Source organism: Lissotriton vulgaris, chromosome 3_1 (assembly GCF_964263255.1).
Source record: "Lissotriton vulgaris chromosome 3_1, aLisVul1.2, whole genome shotgun sequence".
NCBI classification, from domain to species: domain Eukaryota; kingdom Metazoa; phylum Chordata; class Amphibia; order Caudata; family Salamandridae; genus Lissotriton; species Lissotriton vulgaris.
In genome coordinates this window covers 298979913-299004466 of record NC_141689.1, presented here as the reverse complement: position 1 = coordinate 299004466, position 24554 = coordinate 298979913, and the positions used below count along the sequence as shown (strand labels likewise).

At 42.8% G+C, this 24554-nt stretch overlaps 1 protein-coding gene across 1 annotated transcript in view; it reads left to right on the top strand.

Annotated features, from left to right (window-relative positions):
- PDZD2 (PDZ domain containing 2) overlaps nucleotides 1-24554 on the top strand; it is a 997171-nt gene that overhangs the window by 907934 nt on the left and 64683 nt on the right. The window contains exon 21 of the mRNA XM_086960493.1: nucleotides 22146-22247. Within this exon, the coding sequence (XP_086816619.1) occupies nucleotides 22146-22247 (102 nt within the window). The remainder of the gene's footprint in view (nucleotides 1-22145; nucleotides 22248-24554) is intronic.

Sequence of the window (24554 nt, the reverse complement as noted above, 5' to 3'; positions counted from 1 at the left end):
TCACAACTGCCATGTAAATTTCTTCACATTGCACGAAATATTTCTATCCTTTCACCTTTGCATGTTATTGCATTTCATATTCTAAGGACCAAATGTAAACACGACAAAGAATAAGGTACAAACTACTCGTGATTATGATGCAAATCTACAAATGAATGGGCACAATCGTGCTATATCAGTAGCACATGTTTATTTTATGTTTTACATGTTCTGGCAGTGAAAACCCTCCAATGTAGTTTTTCACTGTGGCAAGCCTGGTTCTCCCTAGGACTGTGCAGGATTGTTTTGGGATTTCAACTCTTTAACTTCCTTGGTACTTCTAAATGCTTTACACATTTTCTAACGTTAAGCCTGTCTGCTCTCTACCATACCTACCGGGGGTTGAGCTCCGGTTTAATTTAGAATAGTAACATTATTGCTTGCTGTGGACTACCAACCACCCCAACTAATAATCCTCTTTCTCACAATTTCTTAGTTATCTCGGCTCATAGCAAGCATTACTTGCACACAATTACTATGCCATTACAAAACGTGTTTGGCTTGAACCAATCCAAGACACTGTGTCAAAAGAAAAGTTAATTGCTAGTTCCCTGTGAGCAATTCCACAAGATAAAAACCACCAGTAACAGAGAGAAAATCTACCCATTTACAGAAGGCTAAGAGGAATCTCTTTCAAGGGGTCAAGTTTTCATTTATCTCTTTTCAAATAATGGTGGTCATGGCTGCCTTGGAATAGAATCAACATTAGTGAAATGTAATTAATACTTCCCAAGCATTTGCCTCTTCTGATAGTATGTCATGTAAATGCACTATTAGGGTTCTTCTACGTTCCTTATTATTTACTGTTCAAACTATTTTTGGGGGAGTATAACATGTGGCCTAATGGATAGAACAGTCGAAATCGAAGAAGGGGAACTGGGCTTGAGTCTCGGCAATGACGCTCAACATCCTGTGATTCAGGGCAAATCACTTAATCTCCCAGTGCCTAACAAAAACATTAATGCGTCCTTGTGTAATCCAACGTGCTGAGAAGATATAACAAAGGCAGTAGGCCTGACTTATGTATTGTTACTATCATCTTTTAAAGCCACAGGCATTAAAGTGGTGAATTGTTTTTACACTGTGGTAAAGCCTGCATTCGGGTATTTTCTTATATGCAGTGCCACAGATCCCTATGGTATGCAATAGTTTTGTGCGTTAGTTACAATTTGTGACATATACGGGCATAGACGATCTGCACTATGAGAATCCTTGTTAGGCTCTCTCAGCAGGGGCTTTATATATTATGATCACAACTGTAATTTTCTACATACTTATGAGTGTATCATAGTATTAAGCGAAGTGTACATTACATTATTTTATAGTTCCATTTTTTTTTTTGCAGTGTTATATAGCGCGAACTTGACCTGAAGGCTTCAGAGCGCTTTACTTAAGCACCAGTAGCATTACCACGGACACGTTAATTTTGGGGGAGATCAAGTAATTTGCCCATAATCACAGGATGCTTGAGCCTCCCGACAAGACTCGAACCCGGCTCCCCAGCTTCAAGGTCAGCCGCTCTGACATTACCCCACATCCTCGGATTCTGATGTGACAGCTTAAAAAGTGAATTAACAAAATAAATATATACGTGCATGGTAGAGCTTTGGGTCATTCCTCTCCAGCCATTAGTCTTTTCAGGAGTCATTCACATTCTGTATCTGCCAAAACAGCATACAGTATGGGGTAATAGATCACCGACTGCCTGCATTGCCCTGTGATTTATCGCTATCCTCTTGATCACGACTGCTTATCTGCCCTAACCTTCATGTGCTACAGTGCAGGGGCTGGTAGGCCGGTTCTTTAGTTTCCCACTGTCTCCCTTTCTTGGCTTCCTTTTTTTATTAGTTTTTTGAACACCTGGTGGTTTATATTAAGAATATCGTTTCTGGAGCCTTTTTTGACACTACATAATTACTGAGAGATCAGTAGGTAGGTGTCTTTTAGTTGACCCATCTCTTCAGTCTTCTCAGCGCTTTGGTAGAGACATGTTTTAGTCCTTCAGGTTTCTGAGATCTGTGCTTCACTATGCGTGCTTCATATATACGGCTATTAAATGTGTTTCCAGTAAGCTTGCGCTCAACTCCTGAGATAATTATAAGATGTGTGTGAGGTTAATGGGTGTTTTTAAACCAAATTAAGCCTATCTGTCGTAAGATAATTACGCTATTGAGATTTTGATGTTACCTGTGTAGATCCGCAAATGTAACGTAACAGAGGCATTGCCACGCGAGACCCCCATTTCATGGAGGGACAGCAAATGGATGCTCATCTTTCCAACCAGATCCCTAGGAAAATTGTCATTGGGAAATAAGGAATTGGGGAAACGGGGTGATCTGATTTACTGAACGGTATCTTCAGCCTAGAACTTCTTTTTCAACTGAATCCAAAAACGCCACACATTTATCAAGAGATGAGCTATATTCGCTGGACAGTGTGTTTCAAACCCCTCCTTTCTCAAAGAAGAAGAGTATTTTAGCACAAAAGCAGTTCCTACATCAAACAAAAAAGAAAATTGCTCTAGAATATGAGTGCTGCCTGCACAGGTGGATCAAACAGAGCAACGAGAGGCGGAGAAGCGAGGAGCCCTGCTCCGCTGTTGAATGTTTGCCTCGTCAAGAGGATGTCTCCTACACTTAGTGGCTGTTTCCCCGCTCCCATGTTTACACTGGTGACAGAGTACCTTTCGTCAGCTGCATTTCACTTGTCCTTGCCCACACCGACAACAAGCCCAATTTAAAAAACAAGTGATCTCAAACACTTTAACAACACATAATTTTCTCAGGAAAAGTTTGCTGATAAAACCTAAGATAAATGTCTGTTTTTGCTCCCTAATTCCCTAGAACATTACTTCAACAAAAGGTGTCTGCACAGGTGACTAATCAAGGTATGACTGACGTCTCCTAGAGATCACTAGTAGGAGGACATGCTGTGCACTTACAGAAAGGGCTCATTTCATCCCTGTTTCTGATTTCTGGCCTAAGGACCAAAACCCTGCATGTATTGGGTGATAAGCATACATTCTTAACATGTACATGCAAAACATGCATTTCCGTTCCTACTTATTCTCCCTGGATGTCTTGGCTGTCTCTTTCGACATACCATCTTACACACAACTCTGCTCTATCTGAAAGTGACCCCTCAGCCTGCCTCAAAATTCTATATAAATTAAGCGAGAGGCAAAAATCGCATTTTGTGCAAAAAAAATAATGTAACACAAGTGCTGTAAACAACAGCTGCTCGCATTCTGGTTGTTCATGTTGTTCATGTGCTCCCGCTCTAAAATGTTGCCGCATGGTGTAATTTTGGGAATTTTGCATAATATGAGATTTGCTTAATTAGTAATATTACACTGGCATAATGGTCATTTTGGCCGGACATAGCTCGTGGGTGATGGTGATTAACTGTTCTGTTGTCATGTGTGCATATTCCCTTCCTATCCCTACAAATGTTATTACAATGAAGACAGTGCTGCTTGTGATGATTATCTTTGTCCCTAATACCTTTAGCTACATTCCTCTAAGGGCTTGTGTCTCTGCTTGTTTCTGGTCCAGGGTTTACCTGGCCTGGCAGTTGGGGCTGGACTGTTCCGGTGAGGAGCAGGGTCAAGACTGATTTGTATATAGCTGGGTTCAAACTTGGATTATGGATTAAACCCATATCTTTTGACTGGAGGTGAATGTTTGCATTGTTCAGCATTCCGCTTGTCAACTGTTCTTTATGCTTCTGCCTAAATAGAGCCTGGTGAAGATCATTATCATATCATACACAGCTGCTCTCTTTTTCGATCATCACATTATCATGTTCTAGGTTTCTCGGTCTATCCTTGATCTGCTCGTGTCTCCCTATCGGAAGCTGTTGCAAGAGAAACCCGGGACGACCAGTGTGTGTCCTGTTTGCCCAGATCCATGCAAGTTTGTCAGGATAACCAATGATTATGTAAATAAATTCCATCTAGAGTCTTTGTATACACCCTATTCTTGAGTAAATATTTTTAAAATATGGCAATCATCTTGCCCTACATTGGGCGACACTGGTTTTCCCTGATTTAATATTTCATATTCCCATAGGTGATTTAATTTGTTTACCGGTTGCCTCACACTTGCCTATCTGCTATATCTTATTATGAACATATTGGGGTAGTGAAGATTTTGCTGTTTGTGTGCTCCTATCATTTAAGCACCAAGGCAATTTTAAATGCCCCATTGCGATCTATCAATATTTTGTTGCAATCAGCAGTGACACCGTATTGTAACTACATACAGTGACATTATTGTAGCACCGGCCATGTGAAAACCAGCCACATATTTTTATGATAGGAATAAAGTTCAAACAACGTTTTGTCAGGTTATATATATTTTATCTGTGCACTTATTTTCAGTCTTGGCTAGTTTTTAAATGTAATATTCATTTCGTTTTGTTCTGTTTGTACTTTTCCTGTAAGGCTGTACCTGGCTGTAGATACTGTGATAACTAGAGATACATTCCGAAGTGTTGAGGGCTTCAGCACAGAGCTCAGAGGAATGTGGCGTCGACGAACCACTGCCCACTTGGCAGAGTCTCAGCCCAGGCCAGACCTGCACAGTCTGTAGTCAAAACACAGTAGGTTAATTATTCACCACAAGAATGTTTATTAGAGTGCTTCTTGGGTGAGCTTTAGATGTTCTTGAGATAAGTGCATGCATGCCTCAGTGCCTGTACCTGTAGGTCGAAGGAGGTCCTGAAAACCCTTCTTTAGCCAAGGCTCAAGCTATTTTCTTAACCTCACTGTCAGGGTAGCATTTTTATGGTATGACCAGAACTTTTTTGTGTTATATTAAACTTATCAGTCAGTAGTACACATCCAGGTTGTCGCACATTCACATTATGGTAGAAGCCTAAGGAGTTATTAACACACCTTGGGGAGGGGGGAATAGGATGGTGGTCACCACAACAATCTCCCTAATCATAACCAGATGCTATGCATGAATTACAAATTAATTAGGAATTACCAATGTTCTTATCTTTGTGTTTGATAGATATGATTGATAGTTTTGTAAAAAAACAATCACTTTTCTTTATAAAAATGATTAAGGGTAAAACTGGAATAAAAATCAGTGTATTTTTCAAATCAGTAAAGAATTCGTACAATAATTCTTGCCCCCAGACGTTTTTGTTTTGTTAGGAATAGGTTTGCCTCTCAAATGGAAAATTGCACAAATTCAAATAACATGTTACCGTACAGTGTACATTAAGAAGCAATAGTAAGATATTTTGATAATGTTTAGTGATTAAAAAAACATAAAAGTGGACTTATCTGCATGAGAATTACCAAATACATTCCTCATTCATCTTTTGTGCAAATGTTGGTGATTTATTTCTGTCTCTTTGTAGAATTTGGGTTGACTGTACAGCCTGTTTTTTGTTAACAGTACCTTACATTTACATCTTGTATTTGGTTATTTCTTTGGTAAACATTCTCAACCATTGCTTTCTGTGTTCACCATAATTCGCATGCTCTCCTCATGTACATATTTTTAAAACTTCACTACTGTTGCACCCATCATTCAGCAGGGTGTCACTGTTTTCCTAAAAGTTACACAATCATCACCAGTGTCATATAGACCACACAATATTTTAATAAAATAAGGACGTTTTTTACAATGGTAGGTCCATTTCCTATCGTAAAGGTGACCAGACTTTCAAGCGTCTTCTGTAAAAAAGTTATATTGATTATATGTTGCTATCGATACAGTTATGGCCCTCTCTCATACATATGGTGGTGGTTGAGCGCCACAGCAACAACCACAATGCTCTTAATTTGACACTCAAAGGGTTTGGCCCAAACTCATGGGTAAATTGGCCCTTTCAAATAATAAGCAGGCATTAAAATGGCAGCAAGAATTCCCATGTACTAACTTTGAAAAATAGTTTTCAGTCTCCAAGGTCTTTTCAAGTGTCGATGGTCGTAAAGCCACCAAACCAAATTCCGGTTGCTCAAGGTTTGATAGCCATTGCAGAACCATCCTTATACATATGTTAAAAGCAGGGAATATAATTGACGTCCCTACGGCCAGGAAAATCTAAAAAGATGCTGGCCAAATCCGCATGGGAATGTAAGATGTGGGAGGACCTGGTAGTAGCTGCTATGGCCGGGGACAGTAAATCATTCTGGGGCATAGTGGCTCAAGGCAGCCGCAATGCTGCTACCCAAGTTTATTATAATTTACAACCGGAGAACTGAGTGAGCCACTTTCGGAAGGTTTATGCAGCTTAGCCGAACCACATATGTAGGGATACAGAAGAAGTACTTAATCCCTAAGCAAGAGAAGTTACACCCTTGAGTTTTATCATTTAAAGATTTCTTGGAGGAGTGTATTCCTCTTCCAATTCCATCCCTGGGGACTTGTTTCAATCGGGACCTCTTATTTGGGCCTCCTACTTTTATCTGCTTTTTCGTTCCTTCCTGAAAGGTGGCCAGTCCCGGGTTTTCTGCAGACAGCTGAGATTGTTCCAATATTTAAAAAGGGCAGCAAAGATCACCCTGGGAATTACAGGTCCATCAGTCTTATTGATGTATACCAGAAATGATTCTCCAATCTTATTCTAGGGGAACTGATGGAGTGGGTTCATGAGAATACCATCCTTTCAGGCATTTAGGAATAGAGTTAGCACTGTTGACCAAATATTTGTTTCTGCAGTATATACTGGAAAACAGTGACGCTAGATAATGGCCAGTTATATGTGATCTTTATTGATTTAAGATAGCGGTTTACTCGATCGCTAGATCTAAGGTGTGGGAAGTTTTGAAGCAGATGGGTGTCCCTGCTAAACCTTTATCTCTTTTAATTAGTCTGCATGCTTCCAATACTGCCCATGTTCGATATACGAACAAAGGAGCGCTCGCAGACCCTCTTTAAAATTAAGACAGGAGTGGGTGGTGGAACCACCGCTGTTCACACTTTACATTAATGACCTAGTAAAGGTTCTTCATTTCCCTGGCAATGATGCTTCTAATGTGGGCCCATATAAAATCTCTTCGCTGCTTTTTGCAAAGGACACGCTCCTAATTTCTAAAGCTCTGGGTGGTCTGCAGGTGATAGTTGATCGCTTCCAAAGCATCTGGGGAAACGGCCACTACAACGAGGCCGTTTCCACGAATACATTAACCACGCATGCATTACAACGCATGCGTGGTTACCACGAACGCCTTTACCACGCATACCTTTACTACGAGGTATGTAGTAAAGGCATATGTGGTAAAGGTTCAAATTAAAAAAGGGGGACTTGGGGGGGTCTCCCCCCCCAAACAAAAACCTCACCTGAAATAATGTCAGAATGTGCGGGCAATCGGCGTCAGTTAAGAGGAAACGGAAAGAAACTTCCGCTTCCTCTTAACGACGTACGACGTCACCACGGCAGAATAGAGGAAAAGGTTAAGCGTTGAAATATCATTCCGTTGTAACGCATGCGTGGTAAAGGCATGCGTTGCAACGGAATGCATGGTAAGAACATACAACCCTTTTTGCAAAGGACACGCTCCTAATTTCCATAGCTCTGGGTGGTCTGCAGGTGATAGTTGATCGCTTCCAAAGCATCTGCCGCGCCCGGGGTCTTGAATTTAATAAGTAAGTAAGTAAATCTTTATTCAGTTTTAATTAAAAATGATAAAGGTATAGTCTTTAAAAGCAGTGAGATCTATAAGAACAATAAAAACTTTAAAAAAAAGAGTAAAACGCACATCATACATCTTGTTGTACAAGAACAATTTATATCTTTGTGGAAAAATTGGGGCCCCTGCCTTAAAGGATGAACCCTGGCAAGGTAAAGTATTTTTGGAAAAGGAATGAGCACACCGGGTTATGTGTACTGGTTATTCATGAGTAACTTAGACATGTATTGTTATAATGAATCATTTTCCACTCATAGAGATATGATTGATGTTATTTATTCTTTATGCCTCTTTGATATTTTTTTTCCTTTGTAGTTATGTTTCTAGCCTTTCTTTTTTTCTTTTTCTCTCCTTATTTTATCTTTTTTATATATATGTACTCTCACTTTTTTTAGTTTACAAAAGACATTTTCACATACAAAACATTAGAATAGTTTCACATAAAATCTGTATCATATCTCTATGAGTGGAAAATGATTCATTATAACAATACATGTCTAAGTTACTCATGAATAACCAGTACACATAACCCGGGGTGCTCATTCCTTTTCCAAAAATAAGAACAATTAATAATCATCACAGGGCTTATGAAATGTTCAAGCTTGTCAAAAGGAAAAACTGAGAAAGATTATAAAGTGTCCCGCATTGGTGCTACTCAGGTACAATAAATATATATATAACCTGCTTCAGTAGCAATCTAATTCTATCAAATGCAAGTGCTTAAATAATACAACCCTATGTCTAAAATACGCACTATGGATTCTAATTTCATTATGTACCAAGGAAAAAGCAGTGTTATAAAATATGTATTGAAGTGCTATCTTATGTCCCTGATACTTGTAAGTTATGTTAACTTCTCATCCGCGAGGCATATAACTAATATCTTGATACAGTTAACACTAACTAACATGTAGTCTCGCACTTTAAAATTCTGACAGCCTCCTTTAAGTGCTTCACGGATAGAATCCTACAAATCGAAAACAACAAAACTCTCCTGGTGGCTGTGTATTTGGTACAAAAAACAAAAAAAGGTCCAAGAATTCAGGTTTACCTGAACAAAAGGGACAATTTGGGAAACTTATACTTCCCACCCGTCTTCTCCGGTTCTCATTCAGAGGAAGAATGCCATATCTGAACTTCAAATATAGAGATCTTGCCTCCGGTGCGACTATACAATTAAGAAAGGCATCACGATCAGTCTTTTTGAAGTCCAGAAATCTACTTGTTAGCTCACCAACATGGGAGTGACCTAACCACTGGTTGTTAATATAGTCCCAGTACATCTTTAAACTGATAAAGGACTTTTTTCGACATAGCTGCAGGGTTAGTCCATAGTTCAGGTAACCTCAGACTGTATAACCATTTCTTGACATGTTTAAAACCAGGTTATTATTGCTTTCAGGTCTGAGGCAAGGATCTCAGCAGCTGATTCTCAAAGAGAGAGAAGCATTGGTCCATAATCTAACCCGAAACCCAGAGGCCTAAATTCAGCCACATGGGATACATTTTTCAGACCAAGATCTAAGCTAATAGGGGTTAAGGGCACGTTCTGAGGCAGAGCAAGAACAGTTCTTATATGATTGTTCTCAATGATTTCAATGTCACCTATGTTGTTTGCACTTATAATTTAGCACCTTACAAGGGAGCCGAAATTCCTTTTGCTCTATAGATTTCCATAATTGGTAGTATGGGTCTAAAGGTCGAATTCCTCAACCTTTTAGCAATTGCTCACCCCGCATGCTGTAGTGTTGCCTGGTTCTTAGTTATTTGTTCGGACCATGAAAGAGTATTAGTAAGCCTGACTCCTAAATAATCAACTTGTTTCACGTGCTCCAGATATATATCACCCAACCTAATCTTACCCTTAAAGGACCTATATCAGTTCAATGTCATACACTTAGTTTTTGTTACATTTATTTCCAACCCAAATTCCCTCCAAGAAAGTGAAAATCCATTCAATAGGTTCTGCCTCCCTATAGGGTTTTAGAGACAAGTAGGATATCGTCGGCAAAAAACAGTGACAATATCTTCTGGCCGGCGAGCATAGGGGGGGTCACCAATGCAATTGTCCAATGTCTCTAACAACCCATTAATGTATTGAGCGTCATATAAAAAGCACATTTATTGTATTTGAGCCCTATAAATCAGGGAGGGCGAAAATGTTGGTGCAAGGTACGACCTTGGAGCAAGTCCAGGAATATGTGTACTTGGGGGCCTGCTTAATGCACGAGCTGAGTTGGATCACCCACATTGGTAGGAAATCACTGAAACTCCGGCACGAATCGGGTGCTCTGATTAGTATGTGCAAGAAAGCCCAGGCATGTCCCCTAGCTCCAGCAGTGGAGATTTACAACTTCAAAGCAAAAAGCTCAGTAATGTATGGTGCAGAGCTTTGGGGTCACGTGAGGGTCGATGACCTCTCCTAGGCAGAAAAATCGTTTTTTTAGGAGTCGCCCCCACTCATGGACATTGGTATGTATTCGATCAACCTTAGTGTGAAGCTCCAACCATCATACATTGGCATAGTCTCTGGACAACAGATGAGCTGGAATCATTTAGGACCATGTTAAAGGGGCTCCTCAGGTCTCCAGGCGGCGAGAGGATCAGTTGGTTTGCATATATTAAGCCCATGCTTTATGAGGTTGGCTTGTCATCTTTCTCTAGGATACCCAGAATGCAGCAAAGTTAGTCCTTCTCTCCCTGGTTAAAGAGCGTTTAACCCCTTCGCTGCGGCGGCTATTCTGCCGCAGCGCTAAGGGGGAGGCGGGGCCGTGCGGCGCTCCCGTGCTCCTGACAGATCCGCTCCGTCACAGCCCGCGGGTGAGCTGTGCTTGTGATGGAACGGTTCCGTCACGGCCCCGCCCGCCTAATAGAACGCTCAGCGTAGGCGCGGAATTCGCACCTTGCAGGCGCGGCTAGCGGGCTGTGACGGAACCGTTCCGTCACGAGCACAGCCCACCCGAGGCTCGTGACAGAGCGATTCCGTCACGAGCATGGGAGGGGTTAAAGGAGCATTTGCGGTTGCGAGAACTGAAGCGTGTAAAGGCAGGGAGTCTGACAGATTTGTTATTAGACTTCAGAATTACTCCTGCACATGAATCACTCTTTGACACCGTCCCTGGATGCATCGCTCTGCAACTTTACTTAAAATGGAGGTACGGGCTCCTGCCTGTGAATGGTTTTTGTGCTAAATGGGATGAGAAACACTCTAGCTCCACTAGGTGCACCTCCTCCTGCCCTTAGTTGATGAAACTCTACATCATTTTGCCTTTTACTGCCCTGCCTATGTTCGACCACGTAAAAAATGGCTTAAACCTGTGTGCCAGCTACTTGGATTCAGTCAATATGCGATTGTACTGCGTATTTTACGCACTAACTCGAGGGAAGGGATTGTTATTGCGGTGGCAACATGTTTGCATGCTGCAGCCTGGCACGTTTGTTACCGCAGTATCCGCAGTTGATGCATGACATGTTTCTGACAGCATTGTAGATCGAAACGATCTTTTACTACAGATTTTATGCACCTGCCCTTTATTCTTTTTTTATCTGATCGTTGTTACACTGTTGTTTCTTTTGTGATTTCTATGACCTTTATGAATCTTGCTAAATGTTCTCACTGTGCCCAATTCCCTTGTAAATAGTTTTGGGTTTGCTTTGGGTTGTCTCGTGCTATAATCACCATATTTTCTAACCTAAGCATGCTGGCACTGATAGTTTGTGTGTGATAATGGCACTTTAGATGTTATACATTTTGCTATAAGTATTGTATTTTTAATCGTGCATGTTTGATTTTCAAAGTGTTTTATGTATTGTTGTATCCGAAAGAAACAGTTTTTGAAGATAAAATAGGTGATTTTTACAAATGTTACTTGTGGGCTCTCATGGTGGATATCTTGTTCACTGCCACCTACGGTTAGCAGTATGTTACACCCCTGTTTCCCTTCGTGCCATTGCAGTTCTTTTGTCATTCTTTCTGTGGCATAGGGTGGCCATGCACTTGTATGAGCTACTTCTGATACAGACAGTTCTGTTCTTTTTTCAATAGGTGCTCCAGCAGCTGGCTGTTACTATACCATTCGGAGGCAATCCGTCTTGCACTTTTTTCCTATGATTTCTTTAGAATGTCCAGGGCAACCTATTAATTAATTTAATCTGTTAATTTAATTATTGATGATTTTGTAGGCACGGTTTATAAGCCCTCAGGTGAACACATAACACACACAGGCCACTTTGTCAGCTGTTCACAGTCCAATCCAAGGTAGTTTCTCTCCATATTGGAAGTATCTGAAATACCTGTCTCCGTGATTTTAATAAAAAGCTGTTTTTTTATCACTATTATAAATAGAGCATTCATGGGGCAGTTCTTCTAGCAGCATATCCGGCTCCAGAACTACACAGCATAGTTTGGTCTTTGTTTTTTCATGCTGATTTTATATTGCTGGGGTTTATTTATTTATCCAGTTTTATATAGCGCAAACTTGACCCAATAACTGGACCCTCTGTGCTGCTGCTAATGCGACAGGCTATTTTACATTTTGCATTACGATAAAAAAATGCAGTTCATTCAAATAAAATGTAATTGTTTATTGTTTATTTTATTTATTTATTTTTAGAGTTTTCTATAGCGCGAACTTGAACCGATTAGGTTATCAGAGCGCTTTACATAGCAACAGTTACATGTTATCACAGCAGTTTACATAGAATCAGTTACGTTGCACATTTCAGGATCTTGAACCGATTAGGTTATCAGCGCGCTTTACAAAGACAGCATTCGATGTCCAGAGCCCTCCTCCGCCGTGTAGCGGGGGACCACTTCCAACCCTCCGAAGTCGTCGAGCTGTCGGGACTAGGCTCCTGGAATGTCAGCTGCCCCTTTACAAGGCACTTTACATAGAGTCAGTTACGTTACACATTTCAGGAACACATTTCTTTTTGCTCTAGTGAGTAGGGTTATCACTTCACACGGGGGAGGGGAACACATGGCTATATTCCAGCAGTTTCACAGTCGATTAGTCGTTAAGGCTATAGTTATAAAGACAGGGAAGGGATACACATGGATACAATCTAATAATCACATAGGATACTAGTCGTTAGAGTTGTCTTCTATCAAGCACTCTAAGGGTAATATATAGGGGTGGTAGAGAGTACAAAGGACCATTGCAAACACTACACTAGTACCAGCATAGAGGAGGGGTGGGTGGGATGCAAGGGTCCGGAGGGAAGGACTAGAGTCCAGCGCAAACTGTCCGAGCAAACCACAGCATTCCCAGCATAGATGAAGGGTGGATAGGATGCAGGGTACGGAGGAAGGGTCTAGTCCGCGAGAGAAGTCCTCCAGAGTCCACCAGGGCACTATCCTCCGCGTTCGTGTTCGTGTGCCCGGAGCCTGTGTCTGCCGGTCAGAGAAAGCGTGTCCCCCAGGGCGCCATCTTAGAGTCAGGCACCGGCTAAGCAGCGTGGTCAGCAAGGGGGGAAGGGGGGGCAAGAGTCTCGGCGGGCGACAGCGGGTGGTAGCGGGGGCCGCAGTGGGGGCCCTACATACCGCTCAGTTGATCAGCGCCTGTGCGACTCGCCCCCGGTCTCCTCTCACCTCTCTGCCGTTCCTTCAGCCGCTCTTCAGCCCGGGCCGACAGCGGGCGTCCGCCATGTTGGGTCTCCGGCAGGGACCGATAGCCGCCAGCCAGCGCCGCTCCACAGACACCAGCAGCGAGGTGGCAGCGGGGGACGCGGCAGGCGTCCCACACACGGTTCGGGTGCACAGCGCCCGACCGACTCGTTCCCGGTCTCCGCTCCTCCTCCCCGCTGCTCTACCGCCCGAGCTGGCAACGGGCGGCCGCCATGTTGGGTCCTCGGCGGGGATCAGGAGCACTCAGCGTTCTGCACTCCACCGGCACCAGCAGCGATCTGGGTAGCCCTGCAGGTGCCCACACCCTCCGCCACAGTTATGAGGCGAGTACGTCGCAGGGGATCTCCCAGGGACGCCGGGCTCCAGGCCGGAGCAGCGCGCTGGCCGGGAGCCGAGACTGTTCAGAATTATTTTAATCATATAATGCTCAGGACATAATATCTACTCCGGCACCCACTAAATCAGCTATATCCATTTTATTTTCGAATATCAAAGCCAAGTGCAATGCTCTTGTAAAATGAAAATGACTGAAAGAAATAACTTATCCATTAGCGTGTCATGAAAGTTTTTATGAGCAATATGAAAATAGAAAGGTGAACTGTACATTTCAAAAAGTTCTTCATTTTCAAAAACATTTTGTTCCTCATAGAAATTGGCAACGACTTGACCTATCCTGCTCCATTACTTCATGGAAAACGTTCGAGCACATTTTTGTCTGGAAATAGTTTTATTATTTTAAGATATATGCAAACCCACCTGTGTATTATTGCTCGTCTTGGAGAAACTTCAATGCTGAAGATTGCAATGGAATTTAATAAGTAACTTCGTTTTAAGGAAACTGCAGATCAAAGATGTTATTGTTTGACGTGTACAGCTAGAAGTTTATTTCAAAGCATACTGTCAATCATTGTGGTATTGTACTGTGTACTGATTTGAAGCTGAACAGAGTGCAGGACTTGAATTAAACTGAGATCCTCTGTATGTAGGTCCAGGGGCAAAAGATTGTCACTGGTAGGACAGAAAAACAGATCCCTACCATTCGGACCAGGAATAAAGGTCTAAACCTTCTTTTATTTTTAATACATGTAAGTCACCCCTAAGGGAAGCCCTAAGCAGCCCATACGGCACGGTGCATGGTATTTAAAACATTGGACATATATTTTTTACGTTTTACATTTCCTGGTAGTGAAAAACTCAGTCATTCATTTCCCACTACTGTAAGGCCTATCTCTTTCATTAGATAACATTGAGTTGCTACATTTAATATGTGAGAAAATTCGATTGGAAGAAGGTAAAAATGTACTTTTTGGTCTCCAGTGAATTGTAATTTAAATTCTTCCATAATGATAAAGTTGGATTTTAGATTGAAGTTTTAAAAATGCCTCTTTTAGAAAGTTGGGATTTTTCTGCCAAAAGGCCTTTTAGGAGTTTCCAGTTGCCTGGACCTGTTAATGCCCCCGCCCCCATTAAGAATGCATATTGGGCCCAGACAGTGAACAAGGGTGACTAGGTGTGGGCCGGATGGGCCTCTAGTACACACAAAGAAACCTAACGCTAGTCTTCTGTGACCATAGACTTCTTTGAGCCTTAGCAGTGGAAGGGAAGAACTTTGCAGTACCAGACATGGGGTAGCCTAGAAAAATCCCCCCACTTCAAAGGATGGCACCCGGTATAAATACTGGACCTCTCCAGCCACTCTTCAGTACATTCCCTGGACCAGTGGACTTCAGAGGAAGGAATGCCTTGTTTCCCAGAGAATTTGCAAGCTGCACGCGGCCTCTCTCGTTTTCCAGAGGACTACCCTACTGCTTGAGGCCTGCCCTGTTTTCTATAGGATTGCCCTGCTTCTTGCATTGTTCCTCCAGAGACTTGAGGCCTGCCTTGTTTTTCAGAGGTCTGTCCTGCTGCCTGAGGCTTGCCGTATGCCCCAGATGACTGTCCTGCTGTTCGAGGCCTAATCTGCTCTCTGCGAAGGAAAACTGGACCTACTCCCTTCATCCCAGGCTACCTTAGTGACTCCAAGGGTCAGTTGGCTGACCTCTTGTTCTGAGCCACAGGGATACAAGGAAGGCCTCCCTGCAACTGCCTAGTTGACCTGTCGCAACTGAACCTGCCTGGACCTGCAATCGGACCTGCCTCAGCCCTTCTGGCCTTTGCTGTAGTGAGTCTCTGTTCCCCCAAGAGGTGTGCCTCCACAAGTCCTAGACTGTAGGAGAGTGCCCCTTCTGGCATGGTTACCCCCCACTTTTTTCTTGATGCCAGATGTGATTTTGAACTTTAAGTGCACTGGGTCCCTGCTAACCACATTCAAAGTGCCAGATCCCTTTCCCAAAACTGTACCACAATTAGCACAATTTCAACCACCGTTGTAAGTACCTAGTAAATGGTACCTCTGGTATGTAGGGCATGGGTACTGCAGAGGGTCCACTGGGGCTGCAGCACAAATTGTGCCATCTCAGAAACCCCTCACCATGACCACGCAAATTGCCATTTCAGACTGCGTGTCTTGGTGCAAATAAAACAGACGAGTCAACATAAGAAACAGCCCTGTGTGCCATGCCCTCTTACACTGCATGAGATATAGGTAAGTGACCCCTACTGCAGGCCTTACAGCCCTGTGGCAGAGTGCACTATGTCCCATATGTGGACATAATTGCAAGAGCCGTTATGATCCTGTAATAGTTGAGTCATTCTTGGATATTGTAAGTGCACAGGGAAGCCATAAAGAGTATATGGGCTGGATACTTGTCTCAAGTTTCCTAGCTCCATGATGGGTTCACTGTAACCTAATATGTTAAGTATCAAACATCTTATCTTAATAAATCCTCACAGGAGACCCTTTAGAGGGTCCTCTGAAAACCTACCAAGCACTGATGTGGTCTCTGACTAGTCCTAGTCAGCCTGCCACCACCAGTCATGTTTCTGACCTCATGGGCTCAGAGTTTGCGCTCACAGTGGCTAGAAACGAAGCCTGCTCTGGGCAAAGGTCCTTCACACCTCTTCCAGGCCAGAATGGTCTTCCAGAGTGGGAAGCTTCAAAGGCGATGCCACCTTTGAAGTTTAGCCATGGCTTTCCCAGATAGTAGGGGATGCCAACCCCCTTGTCCTGCTCCATATTGGCAGCAGGACAGGGAGAAAAATTAGTTAGTTGAAGAGGAGTGTCCCCATTCAGCCAGCACCACCCCGAAGGCGTGGCAAGTGATGTGAACCCTTCTCCTGAAAATAGACCATTTTGGGATAGTGGGAAAACAACCAGGGCAAGGGTAGTGCCCCTTCCCACTGGAAGTGCCACTTAGAGGATGGACAAGAAGACGAAAAGGACAAAGAAGAACTACTGCCCAAGAACTGAACCCTGCTGCAGAAGAAATTGGCCCCAAACTCTCCCTGCTTCCTCTAAGACTCGCTAATCATGGTGTGCTGTGTCGTCCTGAACCTGTGAAGGCTCCAAGAACCCTGGAGCTCCTCCAACGTTTGACAAATTGCCACAAACCTCCCTTTAGAGTGAAGGTATCACTCCCCTGCACACCACAGGCACTGATCCCACTGAGTCCAGTTTGCTGACCTGCTGCTCCCCAGCGACTCCGAAGCAGCACCCAAACCAGACAAACTACAACAGCTCTGGAGATTCAGAGCTCCACCAAATTTAGAGACACAAGGACCTACCAAGCCGCACCATACCAATACCTGGGTACCGTACCCCTCTTCAGCAAACAACAAGATGAAGAGTCTGTGACGGACTCCAATTACCCCAGAAGCAAACACCCATCGAGGGACACGCACGTTACTCGGCTGACCTAACTGCTCTGCACTCGGTCTGACCAACCCCGGTAACAACAACTCATCTCTGCTCTAATTGTCCTGACACCCTTGCGGCCTCCTTCCTCCAGTGGGACCCACTGATATTGCCTCTTTGTCCTCCTGTGCAGTGTCTTTCCAGGTGGACTCCTTCGTCGTCCAGCTACCAACAACTTCAGCACCCTGATCCTGGCCGAATCCCGGAAACGTAAGATCTTCTGCTGCTGGAACTATGGACCTGGTCCTGCTGTCAACCTAAAAAGAGACAGTGAACTTTGCGAAAGCATTGCCTGATTTTATATTCATTTTTTCTGCTTTTCCCCATTGACCACACCTGCTTCCTTCTCCCACTTTCTTCTGCCAGTTTATCTTCTTCTGATTTTTGATGCTCTTTCTTTCAAGCATCCTTGTTCTTCTTCATGACCTATCCACATTTCAGTTCTTCTTTTTTTCCACTCTCTCTTTTCACTCCTGATTTTAAACCTTACTAATATTGCTCTTCCATTTCCATTTATTCTCGAATATCCTTTCTCTTCTTTCTTCTCTCTCACGTCATCTCTCTCCCTTCTCACCATCTGTGTCTATAACATAATCCTCACTCCTCAATGACACTTACCTTTTTATTGAACCAATTGATTCCTCTTGTTATCTCAGTCTTTGATATCCTTCTCTCAATTCTTCTCGTTTTTTCTCCCTCTCCTGTTTTTCCTTTCTCTCTTCTCCTGTTTTGTTCTCTTGCTCTTCCAACTTCTCTCCCAATCCTATTTTTTCCTCATGGGACATCCTTGCAAAACCCTTTTTACAAGTCTGAAATACCTTCTAATTCATAAAAGGAGGTTTGGACATTGTTCGTTTTACGGTTACAAAAAGTTCCAGTGCAAGACGTACCATATTATATTGTTAAGTATGGTTAATTGTATGTTTATTAACATTAAACATCTTTTTTTATTTAGGAAAAGTTTATTGAAAACAATAAGTGAAGTACTGGACTATACTGTTCGATTGTCTGCAGTAAAAGGAAGAGAAATACAATTATTTAGTTAAGAATACTGAGCTTTAGATAAAACAGCCTTTGCTAGCTATTTGCAGGGCTAACAATGGGTGCTGATTACGATAGGAAAGGTCAGCTTCCATGAATACTCTGTTAATTAAACAAGAGACAAAGAGTATGCTATGAGATTACTAAAGCTGCTGCCAGCTTGGCTTTCATAAATAGACTGCTAATGAAACAATAAGCTATAGCTAAGTTCAGATATGTTTGAAGCTTTACATTACTAATTAAACAATGGGAATTGGTGAAGCTCGGCTGAGGCTGTCATTGTTATACAATTTTCGTGAAAAATACAAAAGATTTCTCAGGCTACTGTGAAATATGGGTTTTATGCTACTGCATTTCGTGCTTCAGAAACAACCAAACATTTAATGTATAGTTTAAGAACAGATGTACAGAGTACGGTGGGCTACCTATTGCTGTTGTTGATTGTGAGGAACAGCTATAACTCACAAGAGGTGTTTTGAGTCACTCAACAGCAGTAATAAATAGCATATTACATGCCATGCTATTTGTTTATGCGGAGTTGTTCTAATTGGAGGTATACAACTATACACTGAGCGCAAGGTTTTACATATATGCAATAGTTAGGCTGTAAGTGAATGGCTTCAGTTGTTTCCTTCAACTGATTCTAGATTAGAATCTGTGAGAAAATAAGCGTTGTTTTTCAAGGCAGGTGCACTGTACAGTGGTAATAACAAGGGATGAACCTAGAATATTAACGCATTTGATAGATTACAGAATGACTTTAGATTATGATCACCGGTTCAGGTTACATTGAAGCAAGATAGGCAGTTGCTGTCCTTGTTCAACAGCTAGAATGTAGGATGTGGGTGTCTAGACATATAGCCTGTCCCTCCGCTGGGCGGTAACTGCCCATCACCATGGAGCGAGGGCCAGTCCCCTTCAGGCTCCCTTGCCTCCCATGTCACTGGGATAGTAGTCATTCAGAAGTGCAGAAGAGTTGAGTCAAAGCATCCCCGCAGGAATATTTATTTATTTATAGGTTTTATATAACGCTAGCTAGACCCAAAGGTATTGGAGCGCTTTACTTATAATGTGAGATCGTTTGATTGAAGTACATACATATATAGAGACAAAGAAAATTGTTAGGCAGTCAAGGTAGTTACACTATAAGGACATTAGAACAGCATAAGTTAATGGAGTGAATGACATAGTAGAGAACTGAAATGATCAATCGACTGCCGCAACAGGTCTAGTCCGATTGGGTGTGAGCTTTGGGAACATAACTCAGTTTGTGTGCATATTAAAGTATTTGTTAAGCATTAGGTATTTAAGGTCCCATTTGACGCAGGAAAAGGAAGGGTTGCAGCAGACATCTCTAGGGATTGAGTTACAGCTGCTGGGTGCATTTCCAGAGAACAAGGGTGTCCGTCAGGACTTCTTTTTCAATTAGGGAGATATGAGAAGAAGTAGGTTGGACTTCTCAGAGTCCTCTGTTCCTGCTTTCCAAAGTTTGGTATCTAGATAGTTGGGGTTATGAGTGTGGAGGTCCTTGTGGGTGATGCAAGCAGTCTTGTAGATATATTTCCTTCGATGGGAAGCCAGTTGAGGTTCTTGATGGTCTGTGAGATGAGCTAACCATTTAAAACCTGTTAGAAGCCTGGCAGCCATGTAGAGAACTGTTCTTAGTGGGCAAGGGGAATTTTCTGAGTTCCTGTGAAGATGGTGTTGCCATAATCCAGTTTTGAGAGGACTAGAGAATGCACCACCGTCTTGAAGTCATCACGGGAATTAATGTTTTGATTTTCTTGGTGTTTTTGTCCAGGGTGATGGCCAAGGACTTTACAGAGTTGGATAGTGTGAGAGCGCACATTCTTGAGACAATCTTGGATTGGTAGAGAGTTGTTTTAGGGGAGAAAAGTAGCAGTTCCGTTCTGTTGGGGTACAACTGTAACTGGTTGCTGTAAGCCAAGTTTGTATCTGGATTAGTGTGGCGTTCAGATGTTGGATGTCATATTCTTCAGGACTGGACGAGAAAATTCGAAAATTGCAAATGCTTTGTGATAGATACATTTTATACTGACCGGAGGCAGTCTTTACTTCCAACATGGCAGTCGTCATTTGTGTAATGGTGTACTGAGCTTGGATTTCACTGCAGGTTAGCAGTTTAGATGTGTATTTTTCAAATGAAACATGGCAGCCTAAAAGAGAACAAAGGAGGTCTAGGTGACCCACTCTAAACATGAGGTGCTCCTTCTCCAACTTTATAATGGGATGCAGAAGACCTATCTCACATGCACTGCCTAATCTCTTGAATCATGGGAGCCAGCAGCTCCCAGGCCATCAGGAAAAGCCCTCTTGTCCTCAGGCTGAAGCCTGATCCTGGAAGCACCATCACCATTACCCGCACTCCACCCCCCCATTGCCCGTGGGTAAATGGTTGAGGTGGGTGTCAGAACAGCATCTCTGCAGCAGTAGGCAGGTCGGTGGGTACTGAACAGAGCTGCAATGCTGCATCTCATTAAGCCCAGTACTGCTGGTACCCTGCTCAGAATGCCTGCCTGCTGGGGCCCTGTTTCATGATCTCCCTCTCACCCTCCCCCGCATCTTTCCCAGTGAGCCGGCAATGTTGGTATGTTGGGAACAGGTGACAGGGAGCCTCCAACAGAACTCGCGCTTGCGATGTCCTTCTAGGCGCTCCATCCCACCGCCGTCTTGGGGCACTCATCATATTATTCCCTCTGCCTTTCTCAGAGGCGGGGCGAGGAGAAAGGTTTGGGTCCTATCTCTGAACTGGCTTGAACCACTCAAATATACTCAACAAGCAAAATAGCCAGACAGATTTATTTTTTGTACTTTTGATCCCACCCAGCCAATTAGTTCTGGAGGGTCATCTGTTTTATTTTAGTGTTTTTGTATTTTTAGAAAAACATTTAGACATTAAATTTAAATATGTCATCAAACAGACAGTCCGCGAACAGTGAAAAGATACATACAAACAAATGAAGTGTGCATAAATGTACAAGTGCTATACAAGTGCTCAAAATCAATACTGTCAGTTCATACAAGCAACACCAGGAACAATAAATCAAATACCTAACAATAAATTAACATTAGGAACCAGTCCTTTACATTAAGGACAATCAGAGGCGGACAATCAGAGGCGGACAATCAGAGGCGGACAGCCGGTGCTTGAAATGGGCATGGATTGCTGAGCCTGCGTGCCGGACAGTCATACAACTTTGGAGTCATGGAAGTTTCAGAGTTAAGCCTGATGTATAACTTATTCTGGAGTAGATACAGTCACACTGTAAAACACTAAAGCAGACTAGGCACGAGGAAGGATTTTCACTGCTGTAAGAGAACTTTAATTTCGACCTCAACTCAAAGGGGCCACTTTTCCAGCTCGTGAGGGGCTGCAGGGCACCCCGTATTATGGTGGCGCCAGAGACATTCCCTTGAACTGGCTCTGAAAGTTGAAGACTATGGAAAACGGATTCAGAACACACTGAAAAAAACATGGAACATATTTCTCCGCAAGAAATCATTTGGCGATATATTTAGGGATACAGTGTTTTTTGGCACACTCCTGTGTTGTGAAATTGTTAAGTGCTATTAGGCAGATTGCTGTGTGTATTACACTTTGACGAAGGGACGGTTTTGACATTAAAGTAACACAAACGCTCCTTCTGAGCCTGCACTTGCGGTCATAATGCATCATCTAGCAAGGCTGGCAGAAGTGCACGAGGCAGGGTGGTCTCTGTAAAGATGTATTTTTTATCCTTCCCAGAGTACTGGAAACGTTTGATTAATGGAGGTCAGAGTGTGCTATGTGGGCGACGATTCCAAGATGAGGTGTGTGGGGCGGAGGGCACACCCTGGAGCTCACAGGCTCTTTCACACATAACGCACCCTCTACATAAGAACAATAAATACGATTGTGACACACTCGCTGCTTGGATTGTGCCTGTTCAAAGTCCCTGCTGACGGCGCCTCTCATTGTGTTTTTCTCTCTGCAGAGGAAGGAAGACGTGTACTTTGTGGTGCTGAAGAAGGAGGCCGGCTCTGGGCTGGGGTTCAGCATCGCAGGCGGAGCCGACCTGGAGCAGAAGAGTGTGTCTGTAAGTGATTGCTTACACCCCCGAGGCGTCATCAGTCAGCAGGCTGCTGCTGCAAGACATGTGTGCTGACAGGCTGCTCTGGCTAGTGCCATGGGGAGACTCAAGCACTGCCTGGCAGGCAGTGCGTGCCTGAGCCAAGCGAGGGAGGCCTTATGGCATGGGTGGTCAAGGGACGCGGTGCAAAATCACCCCCTAGAACTACGCAAATGCATGGGGCAGGAGTTTACACATAGAGTAGGAGGAAAGACGGAGCTGGGGGCGGCAGTGGTGCAGTAGGAACATAAATATGAAATGTCCTGATCAACTAATAATGTCTATATTCATTAAAAAATAATATGTCCATGTATATTAGTGTAAAATTAAATCATAGATCTTGTATTAATCTATTCATATTATAGATTTTATTAAGGCCATACATTAAGTTAGCATTCAGTTTTATACGAGTATTTATGCATATTTACGATGTTAAAGTTAGGTTGTTTATAGATACAGCAGACAAGGACCCCTTGCCTTCCAAGTTTAAGACCATTTCTTCTACTCCCTGTTAATCAAAACAGCAAATTAGCATTCAGTGTCCCCTCACCTTAAGACTATTTCCTAGTCAACTTTCATCTAATTTCCTGAGTGAAGCTAATTATCATATTATTCAATAGTAAGATCAGTGATACTAACTCTGCAGTTATCACTACCCCTACCACTACTGCTGCGTTGTCTACAGTAGCTACTATGAATTCTTTCCCTTATAATACAATTGACAAAATAAGTACTGCACCCAATACAACCCAGTGCATTACTGTAACGAGCAGTACTCCTGAGCTGCTACCAGTATGATTCTACTACTGGTCTCACTAGTAGTGTGCCACTTACTACTACAATTATTGCCAGTACAGAAGCCACTTAACTGCTATTATTTGTAATGCGACCATTGGTCCTATTACTACTATTTAAGTATTTTTCCTGAAAAATGTAATGTTAAAACTGCTATAACAGTGCCTTGTTTACCACTAGTGCTATGTCTACTGATATAATGACTATAAACATTACCAATATTTATACTACTGGGGCCACTTTAAGGATCATCGTTACCGCTTTCAATAATACTGCTAGTTCAAACACAAAACTACAACAATGAATTGAAGTTAGACTTTTAAGCATAATGTGGATCAGCTGAGAGAAAGTAAGTTACGCCAAAGAGGAGGAACCATGCAGGACAGTCCCTTACGGGGAAATCAGACACCCTAGACCATCTACAAAAAAAAGGTTCTCAAAGAAATCACAAACCCCAGTGTTCTAGACTCGCTAGCAGGCAACTGAGACACACGTACCAGCAATTAGAATGCAAGGCAACAGTGCTTACGATCTATTCAGAATGAGCCTGCCCTTCTCATTCTAGAGCGAATCCAGAAAACCATGACTTCTGCTCATCTCTCTCTCCTTCACCGGCTCCCTGTGCACACTCGGCCAGCCCTAGGCTTCTGCCAGTAAACCATATGCGGTCCGCATTCTAAATGTTACATGGACTCTTTCTTTTCCCTACAAACCTCCATAAAGTCCCTCCACTCCAGAATCTTACACTATCTTGATATTCCTAATTTCAAGGGAGCTCGCGCTGGAGGTCGTGTATTTTCACATTTTCAAGCTTGCAAGGATCCTCCTGTAATGGAAGAAAAAACAAATTCAAAGAACCTTTTTAAAGTTTAAGGAATGTAACTCAGCTTGTGTGCTTAGAGAGCCTTCCATATCGCTTACCGAACATCTGAATCAGCTTGTGCATAAAGGTAGGCTGATTGGTAAGCTTGAGGAACTTAATCAAGTCCATCATATCAGCCTAAAGTTTAGGCATTTGCAAATTTCTAAAAGATAAATTGATATTGATTCTTGTCTCCCTAAAGACGAAAGAAACAGATCCACCTCCTGCGTTACCGTTGCGGTGCTTGGGTATTCATCTTTGGTGGTATACCTTCAAATAGGCATGATTGTTAATCAATTCTTTAATGAAGCAGTGATCCCTGACCTTTAAACTTGTAACTATGGCTCTTATACACAACACTCAGGGGCCTAGCAGCTAAGCATCCAATTTCGAATCTGCCTATCGGGTGGAACGTGGTAGAGCGTATTGTCTAGACTCTCATTTTAGGGAGTTTTGCTCAATACCTGGAAGTCAAGTTTCTACCCAGGACATGGTATGGAGTCAGCTCTGAAAGACATCAAAGAAAGTATTATGGTCCAGCAATTATGCATTGGGCAAGTCCTATCATTTTGGAGCAGTCCTCTGTTTTCAACACGGGGAGCATTGTGCTCTCCTAG